The sequence below is a fragment of the Erythrolamprus reginae genome, chromosome 1 (assembly GCF_031021105.1).
Source record: "Erythrolamprus reginae isolate rEryReg1 chromosome 1, rEryReg1.hap1, whole genome shotgun sequence".
NCBI classification, from domain to species: Eukaryota; Metazoa; Chordata; class Lepidosauria; order Squamata; family Dipsadidae; genus Erythrolamprus; species Erythrolamprus reginae.
The window spans coordinates 58,404,843-58,422,969 of NC_091950.1; the positions used below are offsets into that span (position 1 = coordinate 58,404,843).

The window sequence follows — 18,127 nt, forward strand, 5'->3', positions numbered from 1 at the left end:
CGGGTCGGGTCGGGCTGGGGCTGAGGGGAGAGAGGGGGGAAAAGTTTGGGATGGGGAGGAAAAGCGCCTTCTTCCCTCGTGGCGCACCCGGCCGGCCACCTGAGAAAGCGCGCTACCTTGGCCGGTGGTGAATTTGGGAAAGCGGCGACCGTCAAAAGTCGAGCTGTGCCTTGGTCGGTCAGACTTTTTGCTTTGGCCTTCCGAGGGGAGGATTACCAAGTAAGTTGGACGTGCCGGGGAAACGGTTATTTCAGCGAAAATCCAGGAGAAAGGTAGTGATGTTTTTTCCCAGACCGTAAGTTATTGCCTATTGGCAATAACCTATTGGCAATGTTGGGCTAAACCGGATCAAAACTCAGAGCAAAAAAACAAAACGAAACCCGGACTGTTGTTGGAAGAAGTTCCGCCTTTTGGTTCTGAAAGAAAAGTAAGTTTCTGTTTTCTGGTCGATATGGCAGCAAGGTGTCAAGCACGGGAGGGGGGAGCTCTCGGCCCCCACTTTTTCTTAACTAGATAGGCTTCTGCCTTGTAAATACATGATTATTTATTTATTTATTTATTTATTTATTTATTTATTGGACTTTTATGCCGCCTCTCTCGGAGGACCATATCAAACCTTGTAAGGAAAAACATTTTCATAAATGTACAAATCTTGTAATCATTAACGACTTTGAGTTAGTCATTATGTACATTGGGCTTGAACGGGGTTTTTTTTTGTAAGACTGTATTTGATTGGAACTTCCTTTCATACTGCCTCCTGTATTGTAGACTCTCCTTTACATTAGAATCGGTGGGTGTGCACACATTCCTCATTGTTGTACATATGATTTTTATATGGTGTGTGCTAGCCACCTTGCAGAAGTTGTACTCTTTTACCGGTATATTGCTACATTGCAATATACACTGCACTGCAAATCCCAGTTTGTTTCCTTGGTCTAGGGATAGAATTTTACTTGATTAATCAGTTTCCTTTATGTTAGAAGAAAGTGGGCCCATTAAGAGGGAAATGGTTCTGAGGTTGGTCGGAGGAACCAATGCATTTTAAGGATACCATAGATTTTGTAAAATAACTTATTGAAATCATTGGAAAGGATGGAAGGATGGTAATTTGTGGATAGGCATTTAATTTTCAGGTGTTTATACAAAACTTGCATACCAGTAACATATTTTATTTTTATTTTATTTATTAATTGAATTTATATGCCGGCCCTCTCTGAGGACTTCCGGCAGCTTACAACATATAAAAGGAAAACAATACAATATCCTCAATCCAATTAATTTAGACCAACTAATCCAAAATCTAAATATGTGCTACCTTTAATGCCAGGCTTATCTCTGTATTATCTCTTTTTTTCCTTTGATTTCAGCAAAACTAAAAAGTTTCTTTGCCAAACCAGCATTTGGGAAGAAAGGAAAAGCAAACAATTCTAACATAACCAAATATTTTTGCTCTGCATTTTGTAGTCAAACACACTATATTACAGATTGAAACCTGATTTTATTACATGGTGCAGAAATAATAACAGAGTGGTGAAATTCCCTTAAATAGTCCTAATAAAAATGTATGCAGTACTGAATGAACTAAATACTGTAGTGCATTTCTCTTGGTTGTTGCTCTTATTTGCAGGAAATTCTTATTACAAAATAAAGTAATTTACCTGCAGTCTGAACTTTTGTACCATGTTGTGACATGTATAGGTCATGCCGCTATAAATCTGATATGGAAAGTCTTAATAATGTAGCAGGAGCAAGATAAGTGTACTGTGTTACAAGGTTACATTGAAAGAAATCAAACCTGTTTATATTTTAGCAGAATTGTTCTGCTTATAAGTGACTAACAAAAATTTCATGATAAACAGATTCTTGCCTTGGTCTGTGTGGATAATTTAAATGAATTTAATAAAGATCTTGGAAGAAAACTAGATCTGGCTCAGATGAATTTTGAATGGACTTTATAGCACACAGAGAGAGAGAGTCGGTTTGGTATAGTGGTTACAGGCTACAAATTGAGAGACTCTGAATTCTAGTTCCACCTTAGGCACGAAGCCACCTGAATGACCTTGGAGCAGTCACTTTCTCTCAGCCCTAGGAATGGCAAACCACTTTTAAAAACCTTGCCAAGAAAACTGTAGGGATTATGTCCAGAGAGTCTGAATCAGACATAATTGAACTGAAAGGGGGAAAATAGCAGAGATAATCATGGACATTTCTTTTTTCTGTGAAAGAAACAGGAGCTTTTTGTGTACTTTCACAATATCACTACTAGTATGACTACACATATCATGGATTAAATAGCAAGGAGAACATGCAGTTTCCAAAACAAAATTAGTATGTTTAATCTTTTGAAAGCATATTCTAAAATGTTTTATTTTATGTTTTCTGGCAGGTAAAAACGTTTGGGCTACTAGGGAGTGATAATGAAGACAAACTTGCTGTGTATATGAATCTAGCAGATGGAGTCTTCCTGAATAAAATAATGTTGCAAATGTAAGTTAACCCAAAAGAGCAAATGGCTTTTTTCCATGCTAGATACATAATATAGTATTTTTTTCTCTTTGGAATATTTAATAAACAATAACTCTTAGGTTATGTTTGATCTTGGAACACTTTTTTATGTTATATATTTAGCAAATTAAAAAAACAGCAAAGAAAAGGTAATCTGTCGTATTGTGCCAATTATTAAGCAAAAGGGAGTTCTTGTTGCAAAACTTAGAGCATCCTGACATACATATGATCTCTTATGAAAATCTTGATATCTCCAGTTAAAGACTTTTAGAAAACGGTCAGAGAAGAGTTTCCAACTGAGAGCTTGGAAAACAGTTGACACTTAACCTTGAACAGTTTTATTCCAAACCGCCCTTCAGAAACTTTGAACTGTTGTTACTGTTATTTCTGATATGGTAATTGGACTTACAGAAAATAGAAACTGAAACTTTTGCAGGTATCCAGTTGTGAGAAAAACTGGTGCGAGTAATAGTATGCCTGGTGAATATAAAACTAAGGTATAATTTAGAAGTTGGGAGTTGAGTCATATGACTTTTGAAAATAATTATTTAGTATTTTAGATGGAAGACCCCAATGACATTTATTCCGAAACCGCCTTCTGCCACACGAATCCCAGCGACCGGTGAGGTCCCACAGAGTTGGTCTCCTTAGGGTCCCGTCGACCAAACAAAGTCAGCTGGTGGGACCTAGGGGAAGAGCCTTCTCTGTGGGGGGCCCGGCCCTCTTAACTCTTAAACTCTTACGAGTTTAAAAACTCATCTTTGCTGCCAGGCCTGGGGTTCCTTAGATCTTCCCCCCTGACCAATGAATGCTTTAGTTTGATTGTTCAATGAATGATATTGATAGTTTTTTAATTAGAATTTTAAAGATTGTTTTTAATATATTAATTGGATTGTTATTATTGTTTCTTGTTTTTCTGTACATGCTGTGAGCTGCCCCGAGTCCTCGGAGAGGGACGGCATACAAATCCAATTAAATCTAAATCTAAACTTTCCTCAATCCATGTATATTAGAAATTGAGTATATAAAGGGATCAGGACTCCTGTCTATCCCCAAGATGACAGAATAGGGTAGGGTAAGGTAGAGTAGAGTAGAGTAGAACAAAATTTTAAGTGTGTTTGGACACACAAGGAATTCATCTTGATGTATATGTTCTCAGTGTATATAAAAGAAAAGATACGTTCAGCAAGAATCATAAGACACAACACTTAATGATAGTCTAGGTACAAGTAAGAAATCCAATCATATTAGGAACCAGTCAATATAAAATCTAAGGATACAAGCAACAAAGTTGCAGTCATACAATCATTTGTGGGAGGTGACGGGTGATGGGTACGATGAGAAGATTAATAGTAGTGCAGACTTAGTAATTAAACAGACAAAATTTGGAGTAGGAGAGAAATCAACAAAATAAAGATCAAGTAAAAAAATGTGCTGGATGCAGATGGGAGCTGCAGCACATCATTACCATTGAGGCAGCAGAAGGCCTGCTGAAAATAGCATCTCTACTTTCTCCTTCCTGGTCACATGACATAGATGGGGGCTGTCCTTAAGGGATCATAAAGATTTTCATATGCCCGCTTCCCTTATTATATTTTACAAGTATATTTCACAGCTATGTCAGAAGTGTCTTAAACCTGTCTACTTAAAGAGTTGCATTATTTATCACCTCTTTCAAACATGGAATTATCACAGATTAGAAAATTACAGTATTTTTCGGAGTATAAATATTTTCCCCCCAAAAGAGGCTGAAAATTTGGGTGCATCTTATACTATGAATATAGCTTTTAGTAAGCTATTTTCAGCCCTAATGAGGTGCTAATGAATGAAGTGATTTTCCGTGCTTTGCTAGCTAAGTGATCTTCCTTTTGCCTGATTTTCTCATTGTTTCTCTCTCTGAAGAGAGAAAGAAGTGAAATGTTTTAGAAACTGTTTATTTAGCCCGGGTGGCACAGTGGTTAGAGTGCAGCACTGCAGGCTACTTCAGCTAACTGCTAGCTGTGGTTCGACAGTTCAAATCTCACCACTGGCTCAAGGTTGACTCATCCTTCCATCCTTCCGAGGTGGGTAAAATGAGGACCCAGATTGTCCTCATATTGTCTCAGATTGGGGAAAATATGTTGATTCTATAAACTGATTAGAGAGGGTTGTAAAAGCACTATGAAGAGGTATATAAGTCTAAATGCTATTGCTATTGCTATCCAAAACCAGGGAATAAAAGGCTCAAAACCTGCAAACTACTGTGCTGAAGTGACCAGATTGAAGATGAATGCCCTGTAGGCAGATTCTTTTTTCCCTATTTTTCTCCCCTAAAACTAAGGTGCATCTTATACTCCGATGCATCTTATATTCTGAAAAATACAGTAACCTAAAATGGTAATGGATAAGAAGCTGTAATGCCCAGAGGAAGTTTTAATTTCTGCATAAGTCATTTAAGCTCTGTTAAGCTTGACTTTGACCACATCTCTTCCTGTTTCAGAGTTTATGGCAGGATGAAAAAAAACCTTCTATTTCAGTTTCATGCTTGAATTAAAACAGGGACTTTTCAAAGAGTCCTAAGTCATATAGTTTTCTCAAGCCTGGGGTTTTCTTTAAAGATGTCCTTATTCTGTTCTTATTGCACGACATGCCCACCCATCTGTAAAGTTCATTGATTTCCAGAAATGAACATTTTGCACAGATGTGACGTGTGTTTAAAACTGGGACTGTTGGAGCAGCTCAACAAAGCTGGTTTTCTTCTTCCGTTACAGAAGGGATTTTTTTTAACAAAACAAAACCAATGTTGGCAGCACGCCCAGTTGTGCCTCGAGATCAATGAAACTAAAACCTTTATCCAGTAGGGTTGGGTCTGTATTAACACAAAACCAGAATGGTAGCATTTGTGTACAGTCCAATCTAGCTTCACTGTAAGGTGATCGTAGTGGCGGTCTGTGACCTTTCTGGCTAACTATTCAGGCTTTTCAAAGTATTTATTTCTCCACTGTAAGGCACAGGATTTTCTTCCTCTTCCTCATTTCTTTTCTTGTCTGACCTTTTAAAATAAGAATAAACCTTCTCCTCTCCCCAGGACAAGACTATTCTTAAGGTCTCTGATTTTTTTATTTAAAAAAAAACAATGTATCATTTTGTGGTCTTTTGCAAAATTTAACAGAACATTTTGCGGTGGGGTTTGTTTTTTAAGAAAATATAGGCACCATATTTTTTGGAGTATAAGATGCACCAGAGTATAAGACACACCTTAGTTTTGGGGGAGGAAAATGGGGGGGGGGGACTCTACCTGCCAGGTATTCATCTGTCTATAGTCCTTAGGTTGGTCAGCTTCAGTACATTATTTTATACCCTGGTTAGGGCTGAAAAAAAACTTCAGAGGGAGTAACAATGAAAACAAGCCTGGAAAAAACCTTTCTTTGGAGGGGGTAGGAATGAAAAAATCCTGTAAGCTGGGAAGATCTTTAGCAGCTTGTTTGGGCTGGAAAAAAAAACATTTTTCTAGGAGGGAGTAGCAATAAAACCAAGTCTACCAGTCAAGAAGAGCCAGGAAGATTGTTAGCACCTCATTAGGGCTTCAAAAAAGCTATATTCAGAGTATAAAACAGAGTATAAAAATTTTCAGCCTCTTTGGGGGTGGGGGAGAGTTCATCTTAAAAGTACAGTATATTCTCTTGGCATGCAGCTATATCATGTGGTTTTTCTCTTGAGTCTCAAAAATATTCCAATAATTATCTGAATGTGAGTTTTTGGCTGTTAGCACCCAAAAAGTAATAAAAATGGTAGAGTACCAACTGCCGACATCCATTACTTTGCTTCTTTGAATAGAATATAGTTATTCAAGTTGTGGTTGAATGTTGAATTACAGTGCAGATTATTCATCTACCTGCTATAGTGGAAAACAGTAAAAAACAATTATCCCTCATCTAAGATGTTCTACAGTTTCAGGGAGAGCTTTAATGCATGTTTCTGTTATTTTTTCTGCCCTCCATGCAAGTGTTTTCTAGAGGTAGTTCCCCCAAAAGGAGCTGCTTGAATATGCTGTCATCCAGCATCCAGATAACATGATCTGTAATGGATCTGTTCTCCCATCAGCAGTGTGTGAACTGATAGTAGACTTTCTTTAGAAAGAACTTCAGTGTCTGGTACACTGGCCTTCTGAGGCCTAATATACTAGGAACACAAGTCATATGGAAATGGGTGAACTGTTTTGCAGGAATGAGTCCTTGCTTCCAGAAATAATGGAATAACCTATTGAGCTTCTCTATAAATACAGGACCACAATTTTAGGTATATCTGCGAATGTAGTATCTATCCCCAAAGCTTTATCAAAGGATAGCTGGCTGATAATAATAATAATTAATAATTTATTGGATTTGTATGCTGCTCCTCTCCGTAGACTCGTAGACCACATGATAGCTACTCTCTTTGTCAACTTGGGGAAATCCTTCCTATTGCCTCATAATTAATAGATGACAGTCAGTACCTAACAACTATATTGCTTAGTGGCAGAAATTTTGGTCCCACTTAGATTCAGTAAGCAAGGACCAGCTGTAGTGTATTCTCACAAAATCTAGAGGCATACTTTCAAAAAGACTTCCACAGGGGTTAAGTTGTGATGACTTTAGTTTTCTTAAGGAGACTTGGGGTTTTTTTTCAAATACAGTAACAAATTTAAATAATATGGCAAATTCAAATGATAATTGATAACTGAAGGAGATTGTGAGAAAGAAACTGCCAGATTGAAATTGACAGTATGAAAACCTTGTGGCTGCTGGATGCTATAACTGAAGACCAGGAGATACAGAGATACCTCTCAAATAACAGCAGAGGTACTGGTAGACATTTGGGGCGACCCATGAGAGACCGGGGGTGTCGTGGAGGTGAGAAAGCTGATAACAACGACAGTGGCAAAGAGAAAACCTGGGACGACAGAGGACAGAGTTTATATTCAGGACTGTTTGTCCTACTAATAACATCATACATCCCTTGGACTCACCTTTTTAGACTGGATGATATCTATATGAACTTGGCTTAATTGATTAATTAACTGACCAGTTGAAATATCTTCTACCTATATTTTTATTTTTATTACTTATATTTATCTATATTTTTAATAATTAATATTTTAATAATATGAACTATTAGTTTTATATTAGCTCTTTTTAATTAAATTATTGTGGGGATTTTTAAATGGATGGGAGGATGGTAGTGATGGCATGAATGAATGGGACTATTTTAGTAATTATTGGAATGAATGGAATACTGTGAATGAAAATGAATGGGAGGGGGGTGATAGATGGAATGGAGTGGGTGGGGGGGATTATAATATGTATGGAATGAATGAATATGACATGAGTAGAATTTTTGGCACACCTGACGCTGGAGGGGCAGGAGGGGAGGGGACACTTATCTCTGGGGTGGCAGAGGGTCAAAATATCCCGGTCTTGCTGGGGAGAGGCAGGTATGGCTGAAGCCATGGAGCTAGCCGTTCCAGGGGAAGGAGGGATCGCTGCTTAGTAGCGATCCCTTCTTCAGGCTCCATGAGCTTAACTCAAGGCACTGGTGATGAGTGTAATTCTGGCCCTGGGCTCAAGTTGTTGCTACTCAATGCCAGGTCAGTGGTAAATAAAGCTCTCCTCATCCGGGATCTGATCCTGGATGAGGAGGCCGACCTGGCTTGTGTGACCGAAACCTGGCTGGGCCCGGAGGGAGGAGTTCCTCTCTCTGAAATTTGCCCAGCTGGGTTTCGGGTATGGCACCAACCTCTACCCCAGGGAAGGGGGGAAGGAGTGGCTATTATAGCCAGGGAGAGTCTTGGCCTGCGTAGGCTCATTGCTCCAGAGGTTGCGGGTTGCGAGTCCCTCCTGGTGAAGTTGGACTTAGGGGTTCAGGTGGGCTTGTTACTCACGTACCTGCCTCCCAGCTGCGTGTCAACAGCCCTGCCTGTGCTACTCGAGGAGGTGGCCGGGCTGGCGGTGGAGTTCCCCGGACTTATCGTCCTGGGGGACTTCAATCTGCCGTCGCTCGGCGGTTCCTCTGGACTGGCACAGGAGTTCATGGCCACCATGACAGCCATGGACCTGACTCAAGTAGTTCAGGGTCCGACTCACGAGGGTGGGCACGCACCCGATATGATATTCCTCTCTGAGCAACTGAGTAATGATCTGAGATTTAATATCTACCTGAAACCGCTGGGTGAGATCATCCAAGGGCATGGGGTGAGGTATCATCAATATGCCGATGATACCCAGTTGTACATCTCCACCCCATGTCCAGTCAACGAAGCAGTGGAAGTGATGTGCCGGTGCCTGGAGGCTGTTGGTGCCTGGATGGGTGTCAGCAAACTCAAACTCAACCCAGACAAGACGGAGTGGCTGTGGGTTTTGCCTCCCAAGGACAATTCTATCTGTCCGTCCATTACCCTGGGGGGGGGATTATTGACCCCCTCAGAGAGGGTCCGCAACTTGGGCGTCCTCCTCGATCCACAGCTCACATTAGAAAAACACCTTTCAGCTGTGGCGAGGGGGGCGTTTGCCCAGGTTCGCCTGGTGCGCCAGTTGCGGCCCTATTTGGACCGGGAGTCATTGCTCACAGTCACTCATGCCCTCATCACCTCGAGGCTCAACTACTGTAACACTCTCTACATGGGGCTACCTTTGAAAAGTGTTCGGAAACTTCAGATCGTGCAGAATGCAGCTGCGAGAGCAATTATGGGCTTCTCCAAGTATGCCCATATCATTCCAACACTCCGCAGTCTGCATTGGTTGCCGATCAGTTTCCGGTCACAATTCAAAGTGTTGGTTATGACCTATAAAGCCCTTCATGGCACCGGACCAGAATATCTTCAGGACCGCCTCCTGCCGCACGAATCCCAGAGACCGGTTAGGTCCCACAGAGTTGGCCTTCTCCGGGTCCCATCGACTAAACAATGTCGTCTGGCGGGACCCAGGGGAAGAGCCTTCTTTGTGGGGGGCCCGACCCTCTGGAACCAGCTCCCCCCTGAGATTAGGATTGCCCCCACCCTCCCTGCCTTTCGTAAACTCCTTAAGACCCACCTTTGCCGTCAGGCATGGGGGAACTAAAACACCTCCCCCTTGCCCATGTTGTTTTGTTGATTGATTGACTGTGTGCCTGTTTTTTATATATACTGTTTTTATGAGATTATTAATTTAAATTGTAATTGGATGGGTGGGCATTGGATTTGGTATTGTGTACTGTACTGTTTTTTATTATTGTTGTGAGCCACCCCGAGTTTGCGGAGAGGGGCGGCATATAAATCCAATAAACCTAACCTAACCTAACCTCACATACACACACAACTTTGTTTTTTCTGTTACGGTTAATCAAAGAAACTATTTTTCAAGAAACTGATCTAACCTTACAAAAATTACACTTCCTGTTGAACTTAAACCACTTTCAAGTCCTTTTTATATATTTGTTGACTGGGGCTAATTAAAGGATCCAATTGTGCATGATCATTAATTGTAAGAAATAGATTAAGCTCTGGATTCAGTAGTTATCTCTTTAGAAAGTGTCAGATATAGTGAAGATCTAGCGAGTCTACGGAGAGGGGCGGCATACAAATTTAATAAATAATAATAAAATAATAATAATAATAATAATATTTTTCTTTCCAAGACTTACTTTCATTTAACAGACTGGGAGTCTCTTAAATTGGGGAGGGGCAGGTTGTCTATTAATTATAGAGTTTATTCCATAAATAGTTTTGTTAGAAATGATGTACTGTACTTATGACTACGACATAATTACACAAAAACAAATTGAGGCAAAATTTGCAAATTTGGATTTAACAGACTTCTCCACCTTCTGAATGATCTGTTAAACACTATGAAGATTCTACTATAACAACATTACCTGTGAATTGGACTTTCATTATTATTCTACTCTGACAACTTTTTTGAATTTATTTATAGCTATCCTTTAATTTCCAGTTTATTAATTTTCAATCTATACCGCATTTTTATTTTATTGTGAAGAATTGTGTTGATTTTGAGTACATAAGATACTATGACTATTAACTATTTGAGAAGTAATAAATAAATGGTATAAATAAACCAATCTTCCCAGAGTTGGTTGAAAATGTTTTGCATACATACATAATGTGGCTGTGATAAATTGAGTTCTACGGCATCTGTAAATTAGCAGTCCTGAACTGACAGTCATTATTTTACCAAATGATTTCCTAATCTCAATACAAATTAAATTACATTACCTTTCAAAGGTATATTATGTGCTGCATTAAACACATTTCAACCAGTATCTTATTCAATTTGACTTTATAGTTTGAATTTCAATAATAACAGTTTGAAACCCATGTGAACCTGTATTAGGAATGCAGTAATGGCATATTGTTAATGGCCTAATCCTGTTCTCTGTTTTTGTGCAATGATGTGTCTTCAAGAGGTATGCATTACAGTGCAAAGCAATACCACTTTAGCAAAACACCATTGTTCCACTGGTTGAGGTTTGTAATGGCACAAACTTTCATTTTTTGATTTTTTGATTATTATTCTTGTTTGCACTCTTCATTTAAGGTAGTATTTCCTGTCCTATCTATCTTTTCTTTGATATTGGTTGAAAATGTATATCCAGATTGTAACCCCTCCAAACTTTTTCTTGCTTTCCCTCTGACCAACAGTTATATTCATGGCATAGGACCGTGATGGCTATGGCACGCGTGCCACAGGTAGCACACAGTGAAGCATTGCCCTATGTCAGCTCCAGCATGATAGCCAGCTGATTTTCAGCCTTTGGGAAGGCCGTTTTGCCCTCTGGGAGGCTTCAGGGAAGTTTCCTTGAGTCCTCAGAATGCAAAAAACTGCCCAATGGGCTAATCAGAAGTCAGTTTTTTGGAACTTCAGGTTTGCTCATTTTATTTTATTTTATTTATTTATTTTTATTACTTAGATTTGTATGCCGCCCCTCTCCGAAGACTCGGGGCGGCTCACAACACATGGAAACAAATCATAAATAATCTGACAATTTAAAATATTAAAGATTTTAAAAAGACCCCATATACTAACAGACATACACACAAGCATACCATACATAAATTAGACATGCCCAGGGGAAGATGTTTCAGTTCCCCCATGCCTGACGGCAGAGGTGGGTTTTAAGGAGTTTACGGAAGGCAGGAAGAGTAGGGGCAGTTCTAATATCCGGGGGGAGTTGGTTCCAGAGGGCCGGTGCCACCACAGAGAAGGCTCTTCCCCTGGGGCCCGCCAACCGACATTGTTTAGTTTTGCCATTTTTTCACAGTCCCAGGCTTCATTGAGGTCTGTGCGCATGCATGGGGATATGGGGAGGGATTGTGAGCATGCATAGAGGGGTGCACATGTGTGTGAGTAGGAAATGGGTGTGGGCAAGTGCATGTGTGCTAGCACACACACCCTTTTGCCACGTGAACCAGAGAAGGTTCGCCATCACTGGCATAGGGCCTGTTATCTGGAGGATCACACATCTCTGTTTCTGCCTTCTCATACATTCAGGTAGACATGTCAAGTCCCTTCAATTGCTGTTATGTTGTGGGACTAAGGAAGCACAGCTTCAGTATTGCTATTCCCACCTTTTTTAACAGCATCTCCACCCTGCTCCATCGTCCTAGTTGCAGAAGGTCCCTAAGACCAGGGGCTGCCTCCAAGTCTGGGATAAGTATCCTTGTGGAATCCTATCTTTGTGGCTGTTGTTATTTTCAGGGTTGCTTTTTTAGTGGGTCTGTAGTGAAGAAAAGATTGAGAACCACTGCTTTAAGCTGTTTTCATTGCATAGTTTGATATGAGCTATATGGTGGCCTCGTGTGAAGAAGCTCACCTCCCATTTAGAAGGTTGAGAATTCAATCCTAGGTGGCAGCAGATCTTTCTCTGCTGGGGCACAAAGAAAAAACCATCTGCTGTGAACTCTGAATGGTGTCAGGAAGGGCATCCAGCCAGCAAACACTCACCCTCCCATCCTAAATAAAGGGATTGTAGGGTTGTAAGAAAAGGGGGGGTCATTTTAATTGTATAACCTGATGTAAGTAGACCAGCTATAACAAATTTAATAATAATATAATCCAATAAAAAAGATTTCAAGTTACTGGCAACAGCTTTATGCTTCTTAATTTATTGTTTAATGTTCTTTAGACCATGCACAGACTCCTATGAGCGCCAGGCTGGAGCTACTGGGATTTTGAGCCCAATAGCACCTTACTGTCCAGTCAAATATTTTGATTGGTACTTAGTATATGGAGCCCACCTATAGTGTTATAACTGTGCTTGTCAAATGGATTTTTTTCTGCCTATGGCCGATAACAGATATTATATAAAATGACATAAAGTGTATTGCACTTATTTTTGCGAAAGGTTCAAAGTTTAGATAGAGATTTATTCTAATTCCCCTTAATTGCCTTACGTGGATCTGGCTGAGTGTTACTAGTCAAAGAGCATAAAATGATCACCATAGTGAAATTGGGAAATCAAATGTGAGTTTCTTCAATCTAAGTCAGCACCTGAGGCGCTGCCGTACTGCAGTATACAGTGGTACCTCTACTTACGAACTTAATTCGTTCCGTGACCAGGTTCTTAAGTAGAAAAGTTTATAAGAAGAAGCAATTTTTCCCATAGGAATCAATGTAAAGGAATAATGTAAAGGAATCAATGCAATTTTTTAATGAAAAATTAATAAAGATATTTAAAAAAAGAAGAAGTGCCAACTTTGCCTATCCCTGCTCTAGTATATTAATGTACATACCACATTTGGAATTGGATTATTAGAAGAGTTGTCTTTTTAAAAAAATCTTCCACTTCAAAATAATCTATATAGCTTTGGGAGCCAGTAAGGTATGGCTATCTTTCTGTGTGTTAACTACAAGAATGAATTGGAAAAAACCTTGTTGGATCTTTAAACTGAGCAGACAATCCCTACTGTCTCATAGAAAACGTTCTGTTGTAATACAAAATTGGTCACCTCAAAATAAAAAGCAGTAGGTAAATTGATATCTGTAAGACAATCTTCTAGCCCTCCAGTGTTTCATAGTCATTGTATTGTGATAGTATCAGTCCTTAATCTTTTATAAATAGTTCTCAGATGGTAAGCTAAGATGAAAAACTTAAAACTCCTTTATTGTTTCAAAAGAAGATTGTTGAACTCTTTGAATAATAAGTTATTTTGTTTATTATTAGGAATCCCAACCTTTTGGAACTAAAAAAAAAGTCTTATTATTGATTTACTGGAAAATAAACAATTAACTTATGCTACATCATGGAAGATGGTTACCATATTTTTCAGCCTCCCTAAAAGAGGCTAAAAATTCAGATGCGTCTTATACTCTGAATGCAGCTTTTTTCAAAGCCTTTTCCCCCCAGCCCTAACTAGGTGCTAACGATGTTCCCAGCTCTTACCTGCTTGCAAGGTCTTTCATTGCTATTCCCTGCGAATAATCTTTTCCAAGCCCTAAGTCTTTACAGTTTTTTTTCCCATTGCTCTAACTTGCTCCAAATGTTTGTTTCTAGTCCTAACCAGGTTCTAACAATGTTCCCAGATCTTACTGGTGTGCAAGCTCTTTCATTGTTACCCTCTCCAAATAAGTTTTTTTTAAAGCCCTAATCAGGGGATAAAATAATGTGCTGAAACTGACCAAACTAAGGATGCTAGCCAGATGAATATCTGATAAGCAGATTATTTTCCCCCTTTTCCTCCCCAAAAACTAAGGTGTGTTTTATATTCTGAAAAATACAGTAGTTCTCAATGTGTACTATAAAGTAATTGAGACATAGATTCTTGGACTCCCTTTCATAGGTTACTCATTGAACAACGTGGCCAACTTTTTTTTCAAGGTTTAACATAAGATCAGTTGTGTACTGTGAACAAATGTTCAGCTATAGATAGTTGTGTGTGTTCCATAAAACAGTGACAATTGAAACTGAATGACCAAGATGTACAATTTCTAAATAATGTTGGATGCAAAATGTCCTGAGGTAGCCAGTTGCCTTGACATCAGATGAAAGATGCATGATTTGAACTTCCTAAAACCTTTGGGGACATATCTCTCTATTCAAGAGTTCATGAAGCAATAGAACCTAATGCTTCAGACTATTTCCTGTGGACACAGATCTTTCTGGGGAAGTTATTACTTATCTTCAGTAATCTGATTTATTTTTCTTTCCTCACTATGATGTCACAGGTGAATACTGATTAACTCTACGTTCTATTCTTAAATTCACATGAGACTTTAACGGAAGCTAGTATACCCTGCATGGGCCTGTTTGAAATAAAGGCTAGCCTTTTATTTTTATAAATCATCTTGATTTGAGCAGAAAAGTTTGATGTAAATATAATAGTAAATTTTAGAAACAGTAATTTTATTTGCAGAAAATGCTTACTTTCTCATTTTCAAGCACAGCTGGAACAAAGGTACTAGAATATATGCTGCTCAAAAAAATAAAGGGAACACTCAAATAACACATCTTAGATCTGAATGAATGAAATATTCTCATTGAATACTTTGTTCTGTACAAAGCTGAATGTGCACAACCAGGGCCGCCGATAGACCAGTACTACTGGGAGTCCCGTCACGGGCCTGGCGAAATTGAACAATTAGGGGGGCCCGCAGTCAGCAGCTCCTTGCACATGCGCAGACTGTCACCTCAGCAAAGTAAAAGGCCGGGCCTTTTACTTTGCTGAGGTGAGGCAGGCCCATGGCTCCTCCCCGCTCCGCCCCTGCTGAGCGCGGCACTTTCAAAGTGCATGGCAGTTATGCCTCTGCGCCCGTCTGAATTGGCTCCTCCCCAGCGTGAAAACCGGGCTGGACTGGGGCCCAGGGGAAAGCACCGCGCCGTCCCCCGAGCCGCCTAGCCCGGGCGCCGGAGAGAGAACAGCCGGCATCAGAAGAGGACAAGTACGGCCAGGAACCAGCAGGCGGTGAGCGGGAGGTGATAAGCTGGCAGGAGAAGTTGGAATGGGCCTGTCGTTTCCCACGGATTCGCTGGCGGTGAGTCGAGGCTGCCCAGCCAGTTGGACGGGTTGGGCCTAGCCTAGGAAGCCTGAGCTTGTCAGGGCCAGTAAAAGCGGCAGTCGCCTCCCTTTTTTCCCCTCGCTCTCTCTCTCTCCCCCCCCCTTCCCTCCTTCCTCCCACCCTCTCCCCCGAGCTTCAGTTCCTAAAGGGGCGGAGGAAAAGGCTCCTCTGGGCTCCAACGGGAGGCGGAGAGGCGCTTCGGAGCCCCTATTTCCCTGGAGGGGAAATCACTGAGCGCCTTGGGGAGACGGGATCCCCCGCACCCAGGAGGGAGGGAACAGCCCTTACTCTGAGGATCCGGCCTACTCCTCCTTCGGGCCCTGGAGTCATGGACCTGATGCAGCAGGACGCGGAACTGCCCGACCCTCCTGAACCCCCCAGTAGGCAGCTGAAAGCCGGGGACCCCAAACCGGAGCCCGAGAGCAGCGGCTCTGGGGCCAAGAGGGGGTCCGGAGCCCGGCAGTTGCTAGCCCTGGCTTTTGAGGAGCCCGACTTTGCCCAGACGCCGCCGACGCCGCAGCCCGAGGTGCGCCACCTCTCCCTCCCCTTGAGCGGGGTTCCCAGCGCCGCTTCTCCCAACTGTTGCACTTCCCCTTTTGTTGGGAAACCCCTGCTCGCTCTCTCGCTCCCCCCCTTCGCCCTTCTCTGCTTCTGCAAGTTTCTCAGCACGCCTGCCCTCTTTTCCAGGCTCCTTCTCCCCCTTCTTCCTTCGTCCCTTCCCCCTCCTTCTTCCTTCCCTCCTTACTTCTCTCTCCCTCCTTCCCTCCTTCCTTTTTCCCTCTCCCTCCCTCCTTCCTTCTTTCCCTCCCTCCCTCCCTCTCTTCTTCCTTCCTTCTCTCTCCCTCTTTCCATTCCTTCCTTCTTTCCTTCTTTCCCTCCCTCCTTCCCTCCCTCCCTCCTTCCCTTCCTTCTTTCCCTCCTTCCCTTTTTATTTCTCCCTCCCTCCTTCCCTCCTTCCTTTTTTCCCTCTCCCTCCTTCCTTCTTTCCCTCCCTCCCTCCCTTCTTCCTTCCCTCCCTCCTTCCTTCTTTCCCTCCCTCCCTCCCTCCTTCCTTCCTTCCTTCTCTCTCCCTCCTTCCTTCCTTCTTTCCCTCCCTCCTTCCCTCCCTCCCTTCCTTCAGTCCTTCCTCTCTTACTCTCCCCTTTCATAAGTTTCCTTCCTTCCTTCCTCTGTTCCTGTCCCTTCCCCCTTTCTTTCTTTCTTTCTTTCTTTCCTTCCCTCTCTCCATTTCTTGCTTTCCTTCTCCTTCCTCCCTTCTTTCCTCCCTCACTCCCTTCTTTCACTCCTTCCTCTCTTACTCTCCCCTTTCACACGTTTAAATGGGCTTGGGACCAAGTTGCATGGCAGACCAGTTGTTTCTAACTGTTCAGTTTGGTCCAGCAAGTTGACCATGCCATGTTTCCCATCAGTCTAGTTTTGTTGGGGGTACTTATTTTTTATTTACTTTATTTCTTGTATTTGTATGCCGCCCCTCTCCGAAGACCCAGGGCGGCTAACAGCAATAACAAGACAGCATACAATAATAATCCAATACTAAAAACAATTAAAAACTCATTATTATAAAAACCAAACATACATACAGACATACCATGATAAAATTGTAAGGGCCTAGGGGGAAAGAGTATCTCAATTCCTCCATGCCTGGCGGCAGAGGTGGGTTTTAAGTAGCTTACGAAAGGCAAGGAGGGTGGGGGCAATTCTAATCTCTGGGGGGGAGTTGGTTCCAGAAGGCCGGGGCCGCCACAGAGAAGGTTCTTCCCCTGGGTCCCGCCAAGCGGCATTGTTTCTTTTTCCTGGACGAGTCCACACAATCGGCTTAACCCAGTTCCTGAAATAGCCTATGGCAGTTCTTCCCAACCTTGACAACTTGAAGATATCTGGACTTCAACTCCCAGAATTCCCCAGCCAGCATTCGCTGGCTGGGGAATTCTGGGAGTTAACGTCCAGATATCTTCAAGTTGCCAAGGTTGGAAAACACTGGCCTATGGGACCCGCCTCGCTTGGCGTGAAGCGGGAAATGATCCCCGGGAGATGGAGTGGCTTGGCGACTTAAAATAGTTTTAAAATGGCAGGGGGGCCCCAGACACTTAGGCTGTATGGGGCCCCAAAATTCCTGATGGTGGCCCTGTGCACAACAGCATGTGAAATTGATTGTCAATCAGTGTTGCTTCCTAAGTGGACAGTTTGATTTCACAGAAGTTTGATTTACTTGGAGTTATATTGTGTTGTTTGAGTGTTCCCTTTATTTTTTTGAGCAGGGTATTTGCAGATGATTCACCATACAAATAATTCCTTGAAATATATGTACAGTACTTTTTTATAAGCTTATCTAATTATGCATTGGATTATAAGATTATCTAATTATGCATTGCAATTCAAATTGCAAATTGAAGGCAATTGGAGTTTGCAACACTTCTCCCCCAGTGTTATTGTGAGTTCTTATACAACAGCTGCCCCCCTCCTAAAATTGCCAACACATTTGGTGATCTTGACAGTATAAAAAAATCTTTTTAGGTCATTTTACATGAGATAGATGGGGGATTCTGGAAGTTGAAGTCCACCTCTCTTCAAGTTGCCACATGTTGAGAAACACTGAAGATATCTTATTAACTTACCTA

At 41.5% G+C, this 18,127-nt stretch overlaps 1 protein-coding gene across 1 annotated transcript in view; it reads left to right on the forward strand.

The window, feature by feature from the left end:
• The window catches only part of LOC139161149 (protein Daple-like), a 34,865-nt gene that overhangs the window by 578 nt on the left and 16,160 nt on the right, over window positions 1–18,127 (forward strand). The window contains exon 2 of the mRNA XM_070739939.1: window positions 2,387–2,487. Coding sequence (XP_070596040.1) covers window positions 2,387–2,487 — 101 coding nt within the window. The remainder of the gene's footprint in view (window positions 1–2,386; window positions 2,488–18,127) is intronic.